Genomic DNA, 22,824 nt, shown 5'->3' on the forward strand with positions numbered 1-22,824 from the left:
AGTAAACAAAATGTAAAAAAAAAAAAAAGTAAAAAAAAAAATGCTCTTGTGTGAATGTTCAGCTTTTCTCACTTTTTTTCTGCTATGATTCAGAACATGCCGTAAACAACCGCACGCACGTTTACAGTTGCGGCCTCACATATCCGATAAGAATATTCATTGTGAGTGAGTCAGCAACGTCGAGACGAAAACAGGCTCGTCCGGCCCGAGGTCATGATTTAGAAAAAATAAATAAAAAATCAAGACTCACTCAGATGGATTGGTCATGGGACATAAAAGGGTTGAGTGTTGTTCTTCTCAACAACCTGTATTGATTGTACCTATCTGAGTAGGCAGCCTCAGGACAAAGACTATGAACGAATGAAACTCTTTGAGGACTCTGACACTTCGATTTGACGGTGAGACTTGGACAGAGCCTTTTTTCACACTTACCAGACAGTTAAACCGTTTTTTAATTCAGATTTTACGTGACTGACCAATATAAAGTAGCACATCATTGAAATGGAAATGGAATATTGTTTTCAAAATTTGAAGCAAATCTGCAAAGCGCATTTCTATTCAGATCCCCTGCATTTTTGAACAATAGATTTAACGGTGCACAAATTGAGAAATGGTTCCTGTCTTGAAAATCTGTACTGACGTCGTCATTAACAAAATTGAAAATCAGAATTAGAATTCCCGTTATTGTCATTTTACTCAGTTTATGGCGGGATTGGAGAGCTCTCCTCTCCGGTTTGAATATAGATAATAAAAATAAAATGATAATAAATAAATACAATTATCCTAGCTGTAAAACGGCTATTATGCTATATAACATAGTAATAACACATCGGGATGGATCCGTCACTAAACAGCATTATTTTCATTCCGTTTCTAATCGGAATAGAACTCGACACGTATTCCGATTAGTTTGATCGCTGTGAAGAAGTTGGAGTGGTTTGATTACTTTTCCACGGCATTGCACTTTGATCATCCGCCAGAGCATTACAATTTGCTTACCGGTCACACAGAACTAAGAGTTGGGGCAGGGCGATCCCGCTTAAAGAATGAGGAGAAACGGAACGAGGAGAGCCTCCGTCTTCCCGATCGGCGCTTGACAAAGGTCACCGTGTCCACTCGGTCACAACATACGCACGCCCTGACCTGCAAGTATTAAAAATCTCATTTCCTCCTTGTGATCAAGATTGAGTGAGCTAATTGAGTCCATGTAATATTTAATGACTTGGAAATTTGTTGTTATCTTTCAACAATGTCATCCCTCCTTGTGGACAACGATTTATACGATATGTGACTACAAAACGTGTCAAGAAAAGCCGAGTAGAACTGCTGATCTTGTATTTGGGGTTTATTCGGAACACCTCCCCATCTTAGCAGCTGTATTCACTTACGCAACCTAATCAGTTTTTTTTCCATTTCCCCTCTTGAATAGATTTTGATGAAGTTATGCAGGTGATAGGTCACATTAATATTCATGTTTTAAAACAATATTTCAAAGCGGTGCACTCATGACATCAGTCGCATTGTACCACAGCCTTGAGCGTCGTCACAGTTTACTCTGTTGGTCCAAGTATTTTCATTTCATGCTTATATCTGTTAACAATCATACATCGGCATGCCATATTATATTAAATTGACACTACTGCACTCCGACCTCGCCTTCCCGCTTCACCGCGGCTGGATCCGACCACATAAAACTATGACAAAGCCCACATTGATGGTGTAAATCCCAGCTGGGGATTGACCGATTTTCAAGTATTTGATTTTTAATACACATTCCAAAGAGGCCTAAATCCTATCTGAAAATATCAAATAGTGCAAAAAGCACCTCACCTGGTACTGGAGTTGGACATGAGTTTTCAGAAGTTCACAAAAGGTCAAATTACGGTAAATTCACCGACAAAGGATGTGCATTTAAGGCTGATTCTGAAATGTTGCCTAATGGTTTCCCTAACTTGGGTCGCACACCCGAGCATGATGCGTTTTATTATCAAGATAATGTATGTAGTCAGTATTTATGCACTAGATTAAATACTTTAGAATTGTTTTTCAGGATTTATTAATTTATTAAATAGTATTTATCACGAAAAAAAAAAATGTATGAGTCCCCAGTATGACCCCTCAAAATTCAGTAGTCTTCTCTGGAAAGCTGTATATCGTAAATGTTCAAAAATATTGCAAAAACATCAGCCCTAGAAACACGTTTGTCTGACTGACACAATAATTTTGTCTACAAACTGGTTGACAGCAAATTTTATTCCGAGGTGGCTTTATTTATGTGTCCTAATTATATTTTTGACGCTGATTTCAAAACTGTCTTTAGTTGCTACTTACTTTTTTATTTTATTTTTTTTACCCCATTACGTCAATCAATTTATTGAGATATTTTGACTTGGGGGCTTTTAAGTTTGACCTATAAAAGCTTGCGCAAAATGGATTTTACCATGCGTTATTTATTGCTGTAATATTTCAGAAACTGCAAGTTTGTTTTTCAAAAATTAATTAAATAAATAAATACATTGTCTACAATAGAAAAACCAAAATATAAAAGCTATACAATATTAAACAATAATACTTCATGCAGTGCAAATGACCGCAAAGAAAGTCACACATGTTACATGACCCACAGTGCGTGCTACAATTAATTTGTTTATTTATAAAAAGTACACTTTAAAATTAAATGTATCAAATGCAATGTTAGGCACTTTTGAAATGGCGTGCACTCGCTGCACACAGCTGCCAAAAGTTGTGCTTTTAGCGCTCCCACTTGGTCATTCTGAGAACTGCAGTGACGGCGCTTCAACAAATACAAGCTACATTAGTTGAGCAAAAGTATTTGGACAGACTTTCACTGACTCTGTGGACAAAGCAAGAATATGAGCATAAATTATTCACCAGGATTTAAAAGTATTTACACATAGGGCTGATTTAAATTCTTCTCTTGGGACTGACTTGAATTCTGTAGCATTTGTTGTCAATTTTCTACTACATTGTCCAAATTTACTATTGCACTAGTAGCCTAGCACTATTAGGGCACAAATGTCAACTACTAACCAGTTTTGCCACATTAGTAATGTGTGCTACGAGTGTTACGCGGGCGCCCCCTAGTGGTACACAAAAGAATAAAGGCCTCAATACAGCTCAGTTGTATTTAACTTTTCGACTTCAGTACATTTGCATTTAACCCTTTGACTAGTGTGCGTTTGCCAATATTTATTCGAGCATGTTTTTATTTACATTTTATTTGCAAGACATTTAAATTGAAACCTTGTGCACATTTTGAACTTTAACGTGGAAAGTCTTGTATTAGGACTACATGACATTTTGGTAATAAAAGCAGATTTTTGATGAACACGTAGGCCTACTATGATACTGTATTTATGTATGGGTCATGATGGTGGTACTTGCAGAAACTATTATTTTATGCTGGCCCTTGTGTAAATCGTCCATAAGTCACCATTGCGTGCTTTATATTCATTACTAGAAAGCGAAATGATCTTCCAAGTAAGGACAAAGACAGAAACTTAAGCAGGCTACCGGGGAGCTTGAATAAATGCTTTCAATAGAAAAGGACCCTCTGTTTACTTCTGTCTCTCGCTCAGATTCGGAAAACTTTATTCCAGTGACTTTTAGGGAATTGGCAGACTGACGCACCAGTGGGAGTTTGCTTCGCATTTTACTGCGCTCTACCGACCACCCTGTCGCCGAGCCGTGACGTCTACAGGGGGAGGGGTCCACCCGCGCGCTTAAATAGCGCTCCAACCCTCATCCTGTCAGACAGAAAAGCACACGAGCTCAAAGTCTCCTCTTGCTCTGTTGAAACCCGGAGGACGCCATGATTAAGAAAATGTCCCCCTCGGAGAGCGACTTTGACATCCCGGCTAAGAATTGCTACAGGATGGTGATTCTGGGCTCCACGAAAGTCGGGAAAACGGCCATCGTGTCCCGGTTCCTCAACGGGAGGTTCGACGAGCAGTACACGCCGACGATAGAGGACTTTCATCGGAAATTGTACAGCATCAAGGGGGACGTTTACCAGCTGGACATCCTGGATACGTCTGGCAACCATCCGTTCCCGGCTATGCGGAGGCTCTCCATCCTCACAGGTACTTTGCGCGTCATTTTACGCACCCACTATTTCCCATGGATATTTATTTATTTTACTCCCCCCAAAAAAATAAACAATGCAAATCAACTAAACATGTTTTTCCTCCTCCATCACAGGCGACGTTTTCATCCTGGTCTTCAGCCTGGACAACAGAGACTCCTTCCACGAGGTGCAGCGCCTCAAGCGTCAAATCTATGAGACCAAGTCGTGCCTCAAAAACAAAATGAAAGAGAACCTCGACGTGCCTCTGGTCATCTGCGGCAACAAGGGCGACCGCGAGTTCTATCGCGAGGTGCAGCGCGCCGAGATCGAGCAACTGGTGGACGGCGACGAGAACAAGTGCGCCTACTTCGAGATCTCCGCCAAGCGCAACGAGAACGTGGACCGAATGTTCCAGACGTTGTTCACCCTGGCCAAGCTGCCCCACGAGATGAGCCCAGACCTGCACAGGAAGGTGTCGGTGCAATACTGCGACATGCTGCACAGAAAGTCCATGAAGAATAAGAAGATGAAGGACGTCGGGGAGGCGTACGGCATGGTGACGCCGTACGCGCGCAGACCCAGCGTGCACAGCGACCTCATGTACATTAAAGAGAAGGCGGTCGGTGGAGGACAGGCCAAAGATAAAGAAAGATGCGTTATCAGTTAAAATGACTTGATGTAAGAAAACATTTCAAGAGAGGGGCGGAAAAAAAAAAAAAGGAAAAGCAGCCATGTGTTGGGCTTTATCGCGCCCGGTGTTGCGCGCGCACGTGGAGGCGCCGACGCAGAACTGTAACCATGGATACCGAGCGGGTTCCGAAAAATTGCCGGAAAAAAAAAAACACATAACCCACCGACAGATTTCAAGAATGTTCCCTTATTCTGTCCAACCGTGTGACTTTTCATCACCGTACTTCGTGCGCGTCATGCGTGGAGAAAAAAAGAAATGTGTTCATTGACGTCATCAGAGACTCTGAAAAGGAGTCGCAGTGGACAGTTATGTTGTTTACATCTTTGTTTTATAATAACCACACTTGAATGTTCTTTTGCAATCAGCACTATTTTTACGTACTGTATATTTATTGTGACTGTCACTTTTTGCATAAAACAAACAAACAATAAAAACAAAAAAAAACTTCCTAAAAATACTACCTGCATTCCTCTTATTATTTGCTTCGCTGATCAGATCCTCATCCACACAAAAACAATCTCGCACACGTCCATTTTGTTCATTAATGTTAGATTCCAGGTTCGATAAAAGACCCTTATTGATATTTATGCAATAAATAAATCAAGCAAATTCCAGAGATGGCAAAAAATTCACACAATTTTGACAGAAATACAGATGTAGAAAAATAAGACTCTGGTAAAAGTTCTGATTCATGTCAGGGAAAATAAAAAAAAGTAAATTAGTAAATGCTGCATGTCCTGATTTGGCTCGGAAGGTAACTGGGGCCTACTCCGGCTGACTTTGGGCAGGAGACGGGTTACATCCTGGCCCTGGCCAGAGCTTTTCTACACAAACCATTCCCACTCGCATTCGCAGTGACATGCCTGTTTTGGGAATGTGAGAGCCTCTGCATTTGAACTTCTCTGCTGTAAGGCAAACGTGCTAAACCACGGCAACCACCCTTATTCACTTGAATTTGCACCAAAATGACCCCGTGAGGAGGAATAAGACAAGACGGTTTTTTGTTATGATATCCTGAACCTTCGTAGAATTGCATAATGTTGAGAAGTGTTCCGAACAGTGTCCATTGTGACGTCCTTGGTATATCAGCTACATCCCTGCAGGCAATGTGCTTGTGTGCGGTTTGCGCCTCACGTCTGCAAGCAAGTCTCCAACACTGGCCCGGCTTCTAATCAGTAACACTATGTGCTTGACTCCTTGTTACGTTTATAATAAGATAAACATGAATATCAGCTCCCATCATTGCTCTCATTTGCATGTCTGAATAAAACATGCTGTGATACTTTGGTATAGGACGGCGGGATCTTGTAAGAAATGATGGAATACAATGTAGGAGGTTAAAAATGAAAAAGACAAGCCCATGTTTTTTTTTTTATTTTTATTTTTACTTTTTTTATTGAAATCAATCCTCCATAAAAATGCAAGCGATCTTGTTTCCAAATCAGTTTCTGTGTGTTCAGTTTAGGCACGTGCAGTTGCAATCTGTCACACTGGTCAAACACTAGGATGTTGTGTTTGTGCTGGCATGGCAACTGCTGGCCAGGCATCATATTGATGATTTTTGCAGGTTCGCGTGAATATTGTCTGTTCGTGAAGCTTTAGGAGAAACGCACACACAAAAAAAAAAAAAAAAAAAGGTTGATGGAACCACTTTTCAAACGTTTGATGTTGATGTGGTACTTTTTACTTAGATTCCACAAAGTAAAAATTAATAGTGAGTGTCCAGAAAAATAAATAAATGAATAAATAAATAAAAATTTTTTTTTATATATATATGTATATATATATAATAAATGTATATATAATAAATATATATAAGAAATATATATAGATAATTATATCTCTCTCTCTCTCTATATATATATATATATATATATATTTATAGAGATTGAGAGAGAGATTATTTATTTATTTATTTTACCTGAAGACTTTTAACGAATGTCAACCTGCATGTAATATAACAACTTATTTTTGGAGGCAGAACCCATTGTTAAAAATGACTTGAACATGACAGCAATTTTGGTTTCCATGTATAAATTGAATGAAAAAAACAGTTGGATGTGTGCGCTTTAGTCTTCTGGACACATGCAAGCACAGTGAGTCATGGTACAACTCAAGGATGCTGTGATTGTGCTGGCATGGCAACTGCTATTTTATCAATGTTGTTTTTTTTTGCATGTTCTTGTGAACGTTGTTGCCTGCATGTGAAACTGTCAAAAATGAAAATGAAATTTAGAGAAATTTCTTTTGTCTGGTACCTTTGACATGTACTCGATTTTTATTTGGACTCTAACTGTGTTTGCCGTTGCTGTAAGACGTAATAGTTAGTCCCATGCATCTCAGTAGCAAAACTGATTTCGTCACGTAACCTTATAAAGATCATATAGAGCGAGCGGGTCTGCGCCATTGTGGGAGTGGTCACAGCCAACTGCAGTAATGGCCAATCAAAGCAGTTTCTGTCATTTCCTTTAAATGTGACTTGCTAGTCTGCGGCATGAAATAGGGACTTGGAAGCCACCCCTCACATCTGATCAATCCTCTGCCCCCCCCCCCCCCCACGGGGAGACTGCATGAAAAAAAAAAGAAACTGTTACGAGATGGGGACATTACACAAACAGTTCTAAGATCAAATGAACAATTAAATGTCCTCGTGGTAATTAAACATTCAGCTGCAGATGGAGGTGATATTCATTTTCATGTTCTTGCACAACATGAGAGCAGGTGGGCCAAAATGTCTCCTCTCCCATTATTGGCAAGACGAGTTTCAGTGTCAGCGACTGTCATCATCTCTAACGTATTTACGTTGCAGCCAAGCATGACAGCGGAGTCAGACCTTGCCCAGACGCTTCTGATATAACTGATACACAGGCGTGATTACACGGTGACATAATAACTGCGGCGAACTCTTAAAAAGGCTTCACGGCTTCAATGAAAGCCAGGCCGAGACATGCAAAATTGCTTTTGAGGAATACAGTTACTAAAACGCTTTCAATCCATAAAACATACATATATGTTTTCAAAAATGTAGTCCCAGCCTCCCAAAGACGTATTTATACGTCTTAGCCCTTTTTTTTTTTGCGTCCTGGCTCCGTGTTTTTATTAGCATTAGAACACATTATTCTGTTGGCCTCGCAAAATCCAGAAAAACGCTGGAATTGAGGGGTTTCCTTAGTGAAAATTCCTGGGATTAAATGAGTTAACATTTCATTTATTGGTGTTCATTTGTAAACTATACCTTAAAAAAAATGTTCCATCTTTTTTTTTCACCCCCATGTTTGATTTGTAATAGAATGTCCAGTGTTCCCGGTTTGCATTTGTGCGTCTGTAAATAAATCATACAGCTGTTAGTAATGTGTGATGCATACACGCACTTCACACTGAGCCTATAAAGTAATTGAGTAACAAACTGGTTTCCTCCAACATCCTCCTCGGGCCTCTGCATCTCGTCACCGAGTTGACTCGGGTTAAGATTTAACCGAGCCACAGGAAGTCATTTACAGTGACTGTCATAATATATATATTTTTTTTTTAAACTCGGAAATGGTTAGTGGGCAGGGGCCTACTCTTCACAGCACGCCGGCCACGAGTGTACTTTGTCTTTTGGCGTTTTGTGTTGTTAATCGATGACCATGCATACTTTAACAACTAAGACAGGTTTAAAAAAAAAAAAAGATTTAGGAATGATTCATTGAGCAAAAGTCTTGGTTGACCTTTTCGTCTTTGAGGAACTTATTCCCCTCTTCGTAATTAAGGCGGATTATTTTACTGAACAAAGTTGTCACAAATGGCAGGTTTTGTGTTATTAAATTATTAAATTAAATTAAATTTACACTATTAATAATTAGTAAAAATTATTAATTATTAAATTATTAAAATATCACATTTTTCTTACTCAAAATGAAAATACAAAGCATTTAGAGAGGCGACGTAAAAATCAACAGCTGAGATAACGTGGTTGCATAAGTGTGCACACCCGCTACCAAAAGCCTCAAGATACTGTATGGTCTTTTGTTGCCATTAATACTGATAAGCATCAGTTGCTGTAGCCACATACATGCTTGTTGTTCATCTCGCCGACTTGTGACAAGATCCGTCGTCTAACTTTAGCATCGTGATATCAGCAAATACGTAGTACCTTTGATTTGACAATTTAGCAAAGTGCACTGTGTTTGATGACCCCTTGTTGGGTTAATAAAGAGTGCATTCAACAGCAAAAGCAGATCGAATGAAATATGTTTCAGATGCAAAAGGAAATAAGCTTGGAGGCACGCAAGCAGACAGGGCATATGTAGCAGTTTAACTGATTTTAAGATGGCTCGGTGAGTCTTTTAATAAATGCGGCTTTGATACGCTCCTTGTGTAAAAGTGCCCCGAGACAAAACCCCTGTTGTGATTTGGCGCGATACAGCTTAAATCCAAGTAAATTTAATTCAATTAAGGGGAATTGAGTGCACTGGCGGACATTGAGGGGGGTGATGCAGGGGCACTGCCCCCCCGCCCCCCCGAAATATGATTGGAACCCTCCAGGTCCGAGGCCTGATAATTGACTTTTCGGTGAGTTCCGATTTCTATCCGGGATTTTTTTTTTTTTGTCGCGTTATCGTTTTTTGGAAGAATTTTTATTTAGTTTGAAAAAAAATGGCTCACTCATGGAAAAATAAAATCGAGCAATTCATTGGTTGAATTAAAGCGCACTGTTCTAATGGCAGCATAAATATTATGCAGATTTTAAAATTCTTGACAAATAGTAAAATATAGTAAAATTCTCAACTATCATTTTTATGTTCCCTGTACAAAAAAATTTGGTTGAATTAAATTTCAAGGCAACAAACGCTTGTATTGGGCATCCAATTTAATAATATAAATAAAAAGCAATTTACCTTTTTTTTTTGGAGCAAGTAACTTAATTGCTTAGTTGTAATGATTTTGTTCCAACATGTATTTTTAATTTTATTAATAAAAAATTGAGACATTAAATGCATCTGGGAAAAAAAAAAAAACAAGACAAAATTATACCAAATGAATCACCGAGAGTGATTGTCCGGCCGATGAATGTTTACATTACGTTTCGGGCCTCTGGCATATGATCATAACACCACTAAACAAATAGAGAAACCGCTTTGCGACACATCTCAACCGCTCCTGCGTGTCTTTGATGTGTCTGCTCTGTTTGACAGCGAGCAGAGCAGCGGCGACGAGACACAACAACAATGCTTGTGAACACACACTGATCCGGACAGACCTTGTATCAAAAGCGCAGATAAGACGGATGCAAGCGGGAAGATGAAATTATACGGCGACATAAGGCGCTTTCATCCAAGACCCCCGCTGCGAGCGCAAAGAGGGCTGCTGACGCACAACATCACAAAAGCAAAACAAGCAGGTCTCTTTATGGATTTGATTCATGGTGGCTGGGTATATATATATATATATATATATATATTTATTTAGAATTTTCACTTCTGTTCCATCCTGCTAAAAAAAAAAAAATCCTGTCCTGTCCTGTCCTGTCTTGTCGGTTAAAACAATTCCAAATTCCGTCCTGTTCCCGTTCCATTTTGCAGGTCAGCTTCATTAAAAATGTCTGCGCACCTGTTAGTTTTTTTTTTTTTTTCCAGCTGGATATTGCCGCTCTCGTCTAATACCGTCAACTTTTTATGCTTTACCGTCCTATTCCCGTGATTAAAAGTAAACCCGATTGCCATCCCGAGAAGCCCTAAAACTCATTTGTCGGAAGAAAAATAACAAACCAAGAGTTAGAATTGAACTCGTAAGCTCCATTTACCATTGAATAATTTCTTTGTGACACTCGTCAATAAAATCTGATTCTGATTCTGATTCTGACTCTGATTCTGATTCCGATTCTGATTCTGATTCCGATTCCGATTCTGGTCTGATTCTGACGTTACATGGTAATTATGGTCATTGTCCTTGCTAGTGTCATATTTTTGTACTCTTGAAAATCCTAATAATAGAACCTTGAACCACACATGACTGCTCAGCAGTCCTCCATTTATTTATTTTTTTGTGGTCTTCTTTCCTATCCAAGTGTTGACATCATCTAAACAACTGTCACCAATCCAGCGTGGGGGGGATATAAAAATAATTAGTCCATCTTATGAGATGAGCTCAGTTTTATAGTTGCTCAGTCACCCCGGTAACAATTCCCCAGACTGCCCCCCCCATCCCCCCGCGTGATGACATCACAAACCTCTCTGTCTATAAAATCGAAGCCACGACTGACCATCATGTGATCTCAAACACCAGTGGCAGAAAAACAACCACTATTCATCGCGTCGCATCTTTTCAAATGTTATCGCAGCCTCAAATAAAACGGCTACATTCAATTGGACATCGATTAACGTCACTGTAATATTATGTCTTGATGAAAATCTTAACAAAACCCGCACATTACACATTTAATCGTCTCTTCAGACACGATCTCCAATTGTGCTGCTCGTAAAATGACATCGCGGCCGATTATAAATGATTCGGGTGATTTTGGCTGCTGTGGGTCCACTTTTCTCTCATAAAATCCTAATTTTAGCATCAAATCTTACAACTGGGGGGCCCCTCAGCTAAGCGGCCGCTATTAAAAAAAAAACAATAAAAAAGCTTTCATAAGAGGAAATAGCCGCACTTGTTGGCCGCATGCTTTCTTTTGTGTCGTAAACGCATTTACTTCGTGAAAAGTTATTTCTAGTTCTCACTGAATAGTTCTGAGGTCATTCGTTGATGCTCAGTGGGGGCCGGGGGGGGGTTGTGGGGGGGCGGGGGCAATCGAATTCCAGTCGATGCTGGCGTCATTGTCCCACGGAACGATATTCCTCGTGTTTGTGTTAAACACCTCACATGCTCGATTACTTAATAATTTTCCACACGCCTGTTGAATGTCGCTATTAAAAAGAATCCAAAATAAATTGTTGTTGCCGGGTGAGCGTTTGGCGTTATATTAGCGTCAAACGAACAAAGTTAAAATAATCCAAAATGTTGCGAGTTTTATGCTAATATTTTTATATTATGATTATCACGTCTAAACAAATCCACATTTATCTGGGGCAGTTTTCGTTTGTTATAACGCTGTAATAGACTGTCTGTACACAGTTGGTTGGCTGTTGTCAACCCTGCAATAAATGTTTTTTTTTCCTTTCTTTGTGAAGGAATATGAAACCTGTGATATTTAAAATAGGGCAATATTTTTTTTTTAAATAAGGAAGACGTTACGGTGATGACGTGAACCAGTCAAAAATGTCTAATAAGACTTGATCAGCTTAATCCGTTTTTCGGGGAATCAGAAGCCATTCATTATTAATGTTCATACACACTGCCTAATAGAAGGATGGAAAATGAATTTGGAATCGTGTGCTTTAAAGACTTGCGGCTCATCAGTGCAAGGTGAATATATATTTAAAAAAAAAAAAATTTAAATCACTACATGAGAGTTTGTCTATTTCTTATTTTGAGAATGATATTCAGTGGTCAATATAACTAATTGCGAATGCTGTTGAATCTTGAACTTTTTTTCCAATTTAAATTTATTATATTAATTCCAAAATTTGAAAAATTTACATAATCTCTCTACACTTGCGTTTTTATTGCTTTAATTATCCACATTTTATTTATTCATAAACACAATGCATGGCAGTCATTTAACTGAATTTATTCCATTATTTTTGTCATTTCTTTTTTGGCTCCCTTTCGAGGCTTCCCAAAAACCGATATCATTTTAATGCCAAAGCCTGTTATTAATGTGTTATTATGTTATGTTATTATATAATATGTTATTCGTAATCTCTACAATATTTCATTCCAAATTCTGAAGCGGTGTGAAAGGTTTGCCACCAAGTGGGACGGGTTCCTACTCACCCGTGACCCTAACCATGAAACGGACTCTAGAAAATAGATGGATGGACGTCAAAACATCAATTGCAGCCATACCGTATGCCGTCGTTCTTTTCTATAACCTGACCCGTGTGCATGCACATTCCTCATGATTCATTCGATGGGAGCAAATGGACAGACAACCGCCAACCTGAGAGTGGGTGCACAGCCGAGAGATGTTAGCGTGGGCGAGAGTTTCAGTCCACAACCTTGCACGGTGATCTTGTTTTTTTTTTTTTTTTTTTGCAACATTGGATGCCTCAGTATGAATGCAGAGGCGGGGCTTCAATAATTGAATTTTGGATTACATATTGATATTTTGTGCTGCACAGCATTGTGCACGTCTGCAACATAGTCGGATCCTTGTGGTTGGAATATCGGTTTGGTCACTTCGCGTTTGCATGCTCTCTCCTAAAAAAAAACAAAAAAAAAAAAAAACAGGCCAGAAACATGTAAAAAAAAAAAATAATATTAATAAAATTTTTCCTAATAATCATCGTGGCACAGATGGCGCTGATGACGACACGCGGCGGCATTTTATTCCTGTGAACAGATTTAAAAGATTTCTCACCCAGTCACGCACACACACGACTTGGCATGGTCTGGTTGCCTCGCACTGCACGCGGCCTCTTTCGTGTGGTTTTCTCAATCTGGTGGGGAAAAGACGTCAATGTGTCAATTTTTCCTTCCACGGAAAGTTGAGTCAGAATTGACCTGCGATGACTGATACACACGTATTATTACACGTTCTTATTGCGAGAACTATTCTATGGATTACGTAAAAGGTGAGTACAAAGCAAACATGCCGTAAAGAGAAAAAAAAAATAGGCTTAAGTGATCCAGGACGATGAACATCTAAGTAAGCAATTTTGAATTGGCCAAGGCATGGAAAATCAAACAAAAAATATTTCCACTCATGGAGGCAGCAGTTCATACACTACAGTGTGTGTATGTGGCGCATGCACACAAGAAAAATAAATAAATAAATAAATCAAACATTGCCTTTCTTTCCAGACACTCATGCTTTTATCCGTGGATCCAACAAAACTCATCGCAGCTCTGCTTACCTTTTGGATTTGCAAGAAAGTGTTTCCGAAAGATTGCTCACTTGAAAGTGACTCTGGATCTTCACACCCTACCGGAGCTAATCGCGTCATTTGCGGAATTCAGTGTCGGGAGCTAACGGGTGTGGCTCGACACATTTTATTTAAGAAACAGATGGAGGCAATAATTGCATGCATATAAAAAAAATGAAAAGGGTAATTTCCAAAACTTGCACGTTGGGAAAAAGTAGGCAATGAAAATGATTCACTGCATCTTGATTATTTCCACTTGTGCTTGTCATCACAGTCGATTGTGTTACCCAATCAGCTCCCTTCAACCCTTTGCGTCTTGTCCAGGTGTTCCTCATTGTCTCGTTAATTTGTTTGTGGACAGATCGCTGTTTCCTTTCAGTCCCTGTTGGGTTGCTTGGCTGCTGTCGCATGTCCTGTCCTGTCCTGTCCTGTCCTGTCCAGTCAAGTAAGTCTGTTTGTTACTTTGATCCTTGTTGTTCTGAACACTAATATTTTTGTTTATCCGATTATGTTGTTTGTCTTTTTTTTGTTTTCTTTTGAGAATTAAATGTTTTTTATTTTGTTTTTTTTTTAAACCACTCCCCGCTTCCCTGCATTTTTTTGGGGGTCCTGCTCCTTGCGCATCGAGACTAGGGCTGGGTTTAAAAAATATTGATTATATCGATTTTAATCGTTTTTTCTTGTAATAGCCCGATATCAATACCATAAATTTACATTGCGTCACGCGGAGGTAGTGAATAAAAAAAAAAAATGGCGAAATCAGTGAAGTCAGCGCCAACAAGCAGCGTGATCAGGTCACGTGAAATAAATCATACGTGATTAATGTAGCCTTGACTTCAATTCTTAATGTAAATATTCATTTAATTTATTTTTAAATTTAATTGGTACTGCATGAAATCCTTGATTGAATCGAAAATAATTGAAGTGAATCGAAAATCGAATCGATTTTGGAAATTAGAATCGACTCCCAGCCCTAATCGTGACTGCTATTTCCTCTGCGATGATGTCAGTCTGTTGCCGATATTTTTTTTCCTGCAGGGTGGAAATGGCTACCTGATAAAAGCAATCGAATTTAACGTTGGAGTATGTGTGTCTTGTGAAAGTCGAATTTAATGGGCATGTGTGGCAGCTCAAAGTTCAAATCATCCATTTACAGCTCAACACTCGGAAAGACAACCGAAGCGCTGTTTTACAGAAACAGTTTAATTGGGATAAACTGCCGGAATGTGATGAAATTATAGACCGATTCCTCAACCTCGTCTTTGTGGTGAAGTGTCAGCTCAAATACAATGAGCGCTTTCTACTCCAATTTAATTGGAAGGCCAACGCAGATGCGGACTATCCGCGCGCAAGACGTCAGCAACCCGATGTGAAAATGTCCCGGAGTAGTTTCAGCGAACACATCGCCAGAAATCAATTTAAGGTACATGGTGTGGTCTATGGAAATTTTCCAATTTCCCACAAACGCACGAGCACGCGCACCTGGAAGGTGAACGAGGCACAGACAAACAAACAGCGTGTGCTCTTCTCCCCCCCCCCCCTTTTACCGAAGCGATTGTAAATGAATCATGAATAAGCAATACAAACAGTTTGCGCTAGCTTACAGCGTGTTCCCTCTTTGTTCTTTTCCCATTGAGTGTAAAAATGAAAAATTCCAATAATTATGAAATCATCCTCTCAAGTTCTCCCTCACATCCCTCATCTGCCTTCCCCGCGGAAAAGATCATGACATTTCCAGGGATCCTCAACGGAATGCTTTCTGATCATTAATTTAGTGTTGGGGGAGAAAAAAAAAAAATGCACTCTTTTGTAAGCTCAATTTGCGAGTCATTATCACATTTAATCATGATGTAATTTGTTTGGCGTGAAGGAAAATTTGAATTATTTCTGCTTATTAGCAAAAGCAGAAAAACTCAAATTGGGTTAAAGGTCACCTGTGATTTAGCAGTGGTGGGCGGTCAAATCCTTCTCTGCTGGCCTGACATAATCAGTGTTGTGTTTTTAGGTGAGGGCTTTTATCCAATCAGAAGTGTTTCAGAGTACGTCTTCCATGCTGTGTCATTGAACGGGCTCTTAGAGTTGATAGACGGTTCCGATAGCCAATCAGATCACGAGTAGGTGACAGGCCTTCTCGCAGGCCTCACGTTGAAGGTGCAAACGAGTCGTATGATTCGATAATCACTTGTGAGAGGGCAGCGCTATGCGGAATCAACAAATCCAAATCAGAGAGTCTTACCCGGCAACCGTTCGAAAATCTAAAATCAACGCTTTTTTTTAACCCACAATGGCCGAAGGAGGGAAAAGTGTGGATTTGATTGCAGATACACTTGCAAGGCCATTTTCAAGACGGACCTGTCAAGAGAAGCTAGCTCTCGTGAGCCGAGGTCGTCCAACAACTAGTTGTGCACGTGTGTGTCTGTGTGTATTATTTGTCCAGTTGTGGTGTCATAAATGGTGCTGAGCACTTGACCCTTTTTTGCCAGTCAGTCCCCCACCCTCCAGCCGCGACCTTCCAGCCTTATTCTTAGACACAACGCACAGTTGGTAGTAGCGCTTTTGACACGTTCTGAGATCATTTTTGTCGTTTGCCCATTTTGCCGAGTAGGTTGGGATAAACTTTTGGCCACCTCGTGTCCGATTCGTGGGCCGGATTAAAATCCACTTCCGGCCTTGCTTAGTCGAGCTGTTTTTTTTTTTGTTTTTTTTTAATTTGTCAAATGGGCGTCCGGCCGTGCCATGCAAACACCTCCCACAAAAAAATTTAAATAAATAAATCAAATAAAATATTTTAAGTGAGGAAAACGTAAATGAAATCCGAAACACGCAGTTGGCTGACTTTCACTCAATTATTTTCTGCAGTAATTATTTTGGCGCTTATCAGTGTATTAAAACTGTCGGCGAGAGTAGGCGTATTTGTTCGCTAATTACTTACCGTGTTTGACTTCCAGCCACAACGGCAGAACTCTCCGAAAACATGTTCTGTTTCTGCACGGGCACACATGCAGGGAAAAGAAAATGAAAGATGTGCACGATGAAAATCATACAGTAGATGTGGCACCGCGCCAGGCCAACAACCAAAATGTGTCAATGTATGAATCATCGACACTTTTGTAAACCTCTGACTCATATCTAGCAAGTCAGCATGCACGTGCGCTCGGAATAGAAGCAAAGTAATTACAAGTTTTATAAAATAAAATGTTGTCCAGTTCACTCATTCGCTGCCATTGACGGGTATTGTAGCCCAAAAAAAAAATTGCATTCATCTTACCTGGGCTGGCAGTAAATGAGTAAAAATTGTAAAATAAAAGCGAGATGGTGAAATTATATTTTCTAATGATATAAAAAAAAATTACTTTTTTGAAAATTGGATTCGACTTTATTGGTCATATGTAATAATAGCTGCGGTTCATATCGCACAGGACTCGCTGACTTTAAGCGCTCTAATTGAAAACGATAATACGTCATCGTGGAACATGGAAAAAAAAAATGCACACTTCTTCTTTGGAATTTGAATCTGTTGACGTTTCAAAGCTGTCAGATGGAATAAATTGCAGTGTGGATGCCAGGTCAACACATACAGTTCGAGTCAAACCTTTATTTAAAAAATCCTTAATTGTAGATTAATACTTAAATCATCGCCGATTGTTTTCTGACCTGCAATTACTTTCATTTCACAGCCGTGTATTTTCTAGAGCAGGGGTGGGCGAATTTTTTTGATTGGGTTCTAAAATTTGACAGAGGGGCCGGGCCGGACCAGGAGCAGATGGATGGAGTGTTTTAGTAACTTCACCGTATCGGAGAAAAAAAAAATGAATTTAATTTTAAATGAAAGTGAAGAAAAGTATTACAACAATATATATGTCTTTGAAAAACCACAGTATTTAGAAAATAAAACATTAACAAGGTTTATTCATTTAATTCTTTTGTCAAGTTCGGCGGGCCGGATTAAAACGTTTAACGGGCCGCATGTGGCCCCCGGGCCGTAGTTTGCCCACGCCTGTTCTAGAGGGAATATGCTGAATTTCTTGACCTCACCATTTGAATTTGAATTTCCAAACTTTCGACTGATACTGTACCATATGTCAATAAAATGATCCCGAAGAATTGTTGCATCTTGAAAATAACAGTGGTCCTAAAACAGACTCTTGTTGTACTTTTATCCACATGTGCTCAGATACACAGAAAAAAAATCCAGATTGGAAAATATTGTGCTATTCTCCAATCATAGTTTGGAAAACGTTGATTATCTTTTGCCACAAACATGTAGCCGCTCGCCAGTCCACCGTTGCTCCAGTCAGTCTCGCGACTCGTTCAAACGCATAATACACGCCCAGTAACAGGACTTCCTGGCAAGCTGCAAAAATACCATCTCTGTTTTGGATGTGGTAAAAGACCATGTGCGAAAATGATATTACAACATGTTTGTTTCCATTGCTGCCATAAAGCAATTAGATGGAGACGTCTATAAACAGACTGGGTGTGAGAAATGAGGGAGGGGGCGAGAGGGTGGGGGGGGGGCAAAGGAAAGGAACACAAGGAAAGTAAATAGGAAAGAGTATCAGTAGCATGTGGTCAAGAATAATGTTTTGGGCTTTTATTATATGCTGAGTCGAACCACCAGCACTGACATTTGCGTTGTTTTGGTCTCGGTTTGGTTTTGTTTTGTGTTCCTGCATTTCCTGGGTTTGTCTGTCTGCCTCTCTGAATTCTACTCTTTGTCTATCAGCCAATGAGCTTTCTCCATCCCCTTGTGACTTGTCTGTATATCAAATTTAAAAAAAATTAAAAAAAAAAAGGATCTTGGCACATTCTAGCTTAAAGAAAAAAAAAAAAAAGACCCACAAGGCTTTGTGGCTGATTGAGGTCATTATATTTAGAAACGCTGCGCTTTTCAAATGTGAACTGTGCCATTGACCGTGAAATATATCAGGACAAAACAGATTGCTTTAAAAATATATATATATATATATATATATATGTTAAGTGTTGTCTAGAAATAACTTTTTTTTCTGTATTTTTTTTAAATATAAAAACAAGTATCCTTTTATGTTAAGCGAAATCCATAAAATAATTCATACAAATAATTACTTAAGACAAAAAAAGGCTGTCTTTATTTTTTTCCTTTAAAAAAACTAAATTACTAAAAAAATAAATAAATAAATGAATAAAGCAAATCATTTCTGCAAGGTTAAGCAACACAGTTCCATCACAGACCGGAAGCCACTGTCCTGTCCAGTCATGTCCTGTCCTGTCCTGTTCTGTCCTTTCTTTTCTTTTCTTGTCCTGTCCAGTCCTGCCCTGTCCTGTTCTGTCCTTTCTTTTCTTGTCCTGTCCTGTCCAGTCATGTCCTGTCCTGTTCTGTTCTGTCCTTTCTTTTCTTTTCTTGTCCTGTCCAGTCCTGCCCTGTCCTGTTCTGTTCTGTCCTTTCTTTTCTTGTCCTGTCCTGTCCAGTCATGTCCTGTCCTGTCCTGTTCTGTTCTGTCCTTTCTTTTCTTGTCCTGTCCTGTCCTGTCCTGACCTGTCCTGTCCTGTCCTGCCTTGCTTTTACCTTGTACCGACTCGGGCGTGGCAAGTTTGGCACCAGTCACATGTCCGCATGTCGCCGTCCTCGTCACCAGCTTGGGTGCAACACATCCATCAACAGCCATCTGACCTTGCATTTTGTTTTTGTTTTTTTTGCCTGTCTACTCTTCATGTCTTTGGCTCTTCATCCCCTTTTTTGTTACTCGTCATTATCCACCCAATAGGAAATAGGCCCCACTAAGTGATGTATTTTTTTAGCAATATGTTTTAAGTGAGGTTGTAGATTACCGTTTTCCTTCATCGGTAGTTGAAAGTGCGCATGAGGTGCTTCAAATGCCCTGAGAATAAGCAGTGAAAGATGAAAACCTCATTTAAACCAAGTGGGCCATGATTTTCTTTGTGATGACTTTCAAACGTTGACATAAACGAATCCAATCAGTGTGTAATCAAGATCAGTCAACAACAAGTTTGGCTGTGTTGTCGTCTTCTTCAAATCTCCTCAGGTTTCTCCTGATGTGATGCAAAGGATGATTGCCATGATGTTTATTCTGAAAATAAGAGGCCAAATTTACCATCATGTGATTTCATGACCACGCAGGGTGTTTGAAAAAAGACGCAACAAGAAATCCAGCGGAAACCCATTCATCGGGGTTTACTCCCCGAGGGCAGAGCTTCGATGTATTGAATTTAAAAAAAAAAAACATGCGCTAACTAATTACATGATTTTGGGCAGGCGTGGACAAACTACGGCCCGGGGGCCACATGTGGCCCGTTAAATTTTTTAATCCGGCCCGCCGAACCTGAAGAAAATTAAATGAATAAACCTTGTTAATGTTTTATTTTCTAAATACTGTGGCTTTTCAAAGACATATATTTTGTTTGAATGTTTTTGTTCACTTTCATTTAAAATTAAATGATTTTTTTTTTTTCTCCGATGAGGTGAGGTTACCAAAACACTCCATCCATCTGCTCCTGGTCCGGCCCCTCTGTCAAATTTTAGAACACATTGTGGCCCGCCAATCAAAGAGTTTGCCCACCCCTGATTTAGGGTCTTTTCACACGACACTTGGCTTCAGTAATATTCCCATCAAATATATATCGACGTGGCGGCCATATTGGATGTGGCTCATCCAGGCTATCCTACACTCCATCTACTTTTGTCTTCATATTCAACCCAATGAATTAATTTCAAAAGATACCGCGTTCCGTTTTAAGCTAACAACACGACATTGACCAAATTTGGACATAGGAAATGATGTCATGACAGTGACGATATAGCGCCACTTTCGGTGTCAACCGAGGCAAAGACAAAGCAGAAACTGACACGAATGACGCGTTTCATCACAGAAGACGTGGGCATTAAAGTGGTCGAAATGGTAAATTATATTAAAGTTTGATTAATGTTCTTATCAATTACACCATTGAAATGATTCATTTGTTAGATAATAATCCTCCACTGTGATTATCTAACTTAGGAAATAGGATCATTTTTTTCATATTCACACTTTTTTTTAGTTGATGATGGACATTAATATTGAAAATCTTTGGTGATAAATATTATTCACTTGACGGCGGCATTTAAAACGGTTATGTAACTATTAACTTTAACTGCCGCAATACCAGTAAGAGAGGTGCCATTATTTGTAAGAAATTGTTAATAAATGATAATGACTGCAAAACTACAACATGGACGATGCTGATTTCTTTATTTGACATAATTCCGATTTAAAAAAAAAAATAAATAAATAAGCCGATTTAAGCCGATTAATCGGCCGGGGCCTAACCTAAATTCCCGATACTATAAGTTAGATGATGTCGCATGTTTTTGAATGAATCATTATTCATTTTGGAACAAACATCGTCAAGCAATGGGGACACACGTCAGCTCTCTCTGTTGGCGCAGCGTACGTGTGTAAACGGAACGGTCCGAAACCTTGAGAAAAAGAAATAAAGGACTTAATGTCTTTCCCACTGGAGGACTGTGTGTAAAACATATACAAAGAAATATTCTCGGAGGCTTGCAGTTGTTATGTATGGAAGTATGACTACAACAGATTTACCACAGGTTATCGACTATGCTGACATTTCTACTAGCAACCACCTACAACCTGATCAGTTCCAATACAAGAGAGGTTTCAAAAAACATTTTAGCGCCAAAAATGCTTATTTTTGATTGTAGGTGTCACAAATGCATCCACGTTAGAAAACTGAATATGGCCATATTCGGGTTTTAAACTGGTTGACTGCTTGTAAACGTCGTCAATGGCAAACAGAAGAGCGTCGGAAGTAATATCATCTGAACTCAAATTTGATGGAACAGATAAGCGTGACATGCGGGAAAAGAGATTTATTAGCTTTTTACACTTTTTTAAAAGTTGCACATATTGAAGGAGTACTATTCAGGAGAAAACAAGCCGAAACTAATACGGTAAGTTTGACATCATTAATATGCTGCGAATGGCAGCGAGTCTTATCACAGCTTTAAGAGATACTGGCAAAACCATGAGTGATGAGTCAGCAATTTCTCAAGCCGCGAGCTGTCCAGGGAACACAAAATGAAGATAGGGAAAAGACGAGTACAATCGTACTTATAAAAAGGACGGGCAACATGTTTTTTGTGTCAGTCTAAGTGGAGGATATATATATATATATATATATAATGTAAATAGTAACAGACATCTAAAATTACACTTAACAGTCTTAAAGGAGCACACCAGGTCTTGCAGTATATGGCACCGTATATGTGTATGCACGGCCTGTTGCTTTCGTTGTCCTCGGATGACTTCAGACAATCAGGCTGATTGAAACAACATCCATGGTTATGTGGTTGTTTACGTAAGGACAATAACCAGCTGGTTGTCTTTAAGTGGCGAGAGACGGTACACTCCAATGCAGTGATTGGCAACGTGTGGTCTGCATACTACTAGTGGTGCATGGGTTCCCTCTAGTGGTATGCAAAGGAAATGCTATGTACAGTTTAGTTGTGTTTCACTTTTACGTTCAATGTTGTTTTTAAACATTTATTTAGGTATGTAATTTTTATGTGTAATATGTTTTTTATTTGTATTTTTTTTTATATATTTTAAGAATGAGTACAATATTTTAATGTTCTCACGATTGTAGTATTTGAAGAGCTCAATATTTTTGGAGGAGGTAATTGTGCGCCACAAACATTTTGAATCGTCGTTTTTACGATGAGCCTCATCGGAGACACTCATTGACTGAAAAAGTGACATGCATGAGGTGTGTGGCTAAGAGTTAACTCAGCTCGCTTGTGTCAACAACACGGCCATCGGGAAGGTGCTCACTTGGAACGATGCGCTTCCGACGACTTCCTTCCAGTGCTGACCTACTTGGCCAGCTCTTTCAACAAATGAAGAAAGAAAAAAATGCAAGCTAGAATATGTTTTTGGGGAAAATATTCCAGTAGAATATTGTGTAAGAATATTATGTCCGTTTTTCATAGCTGCCTTATTTCTATTTGTTATGAAAACATTTAATTTATCTGTGAAATTTTAATTTCCCCTGTAATCATAACTTTGAACACATTGTGCAATATGACGGTC

General features: G+C 39.3%; 1 protein-coding gene across 1 annotated transcript; it reads left to right on the top strand.

Annotated features, from left to right (window-relative positions):
• The first annotated feature begins 3,515 nt into the window (after positions 1–3,515).
• On the top strand, positions 3,516–5,211 carry rasd1 (RAS, dexamethasone-induced 1). Its single transcript, XM_088284537.1, has 2 exons — positions 3,516–4,103; positions 4,222–5,211. The coding sequence occupies exons 1-2, from the start codon at positions 3,833–3,835 to the stop codon at positions 4,752–4,754; spliced, it is 804 nt and encodes a 267-aa protein (XP_088140663.1). The 5' UTR covers positions 3,516–3,832; the 3' UTR covers positions 4,755–5,211.
• The last annotated feature ends 17,613 nt before the right edge of the window (positions 5,212–22,824 follow it).

The sequence above is a fragment of the Idiotropiscis lumnitzeri genome, chromosome 20 (genome assembly GCF_059441095.1).
Source record: "Idiotropiscis lumnitzeri isolate Australia: NSW breed Sydney's pygmy pipehorse chromosome 20, RoL_Ilum_1.0, whole genome shotgun sequence".
NCBI classification, from domain to species: Eukaryota; Metazoa; Chordata; class Actinopteri; order Syngnathiformes; family Syngnathidae; genus Idiotropiscis; species Idiotropiscis lumnitzeri.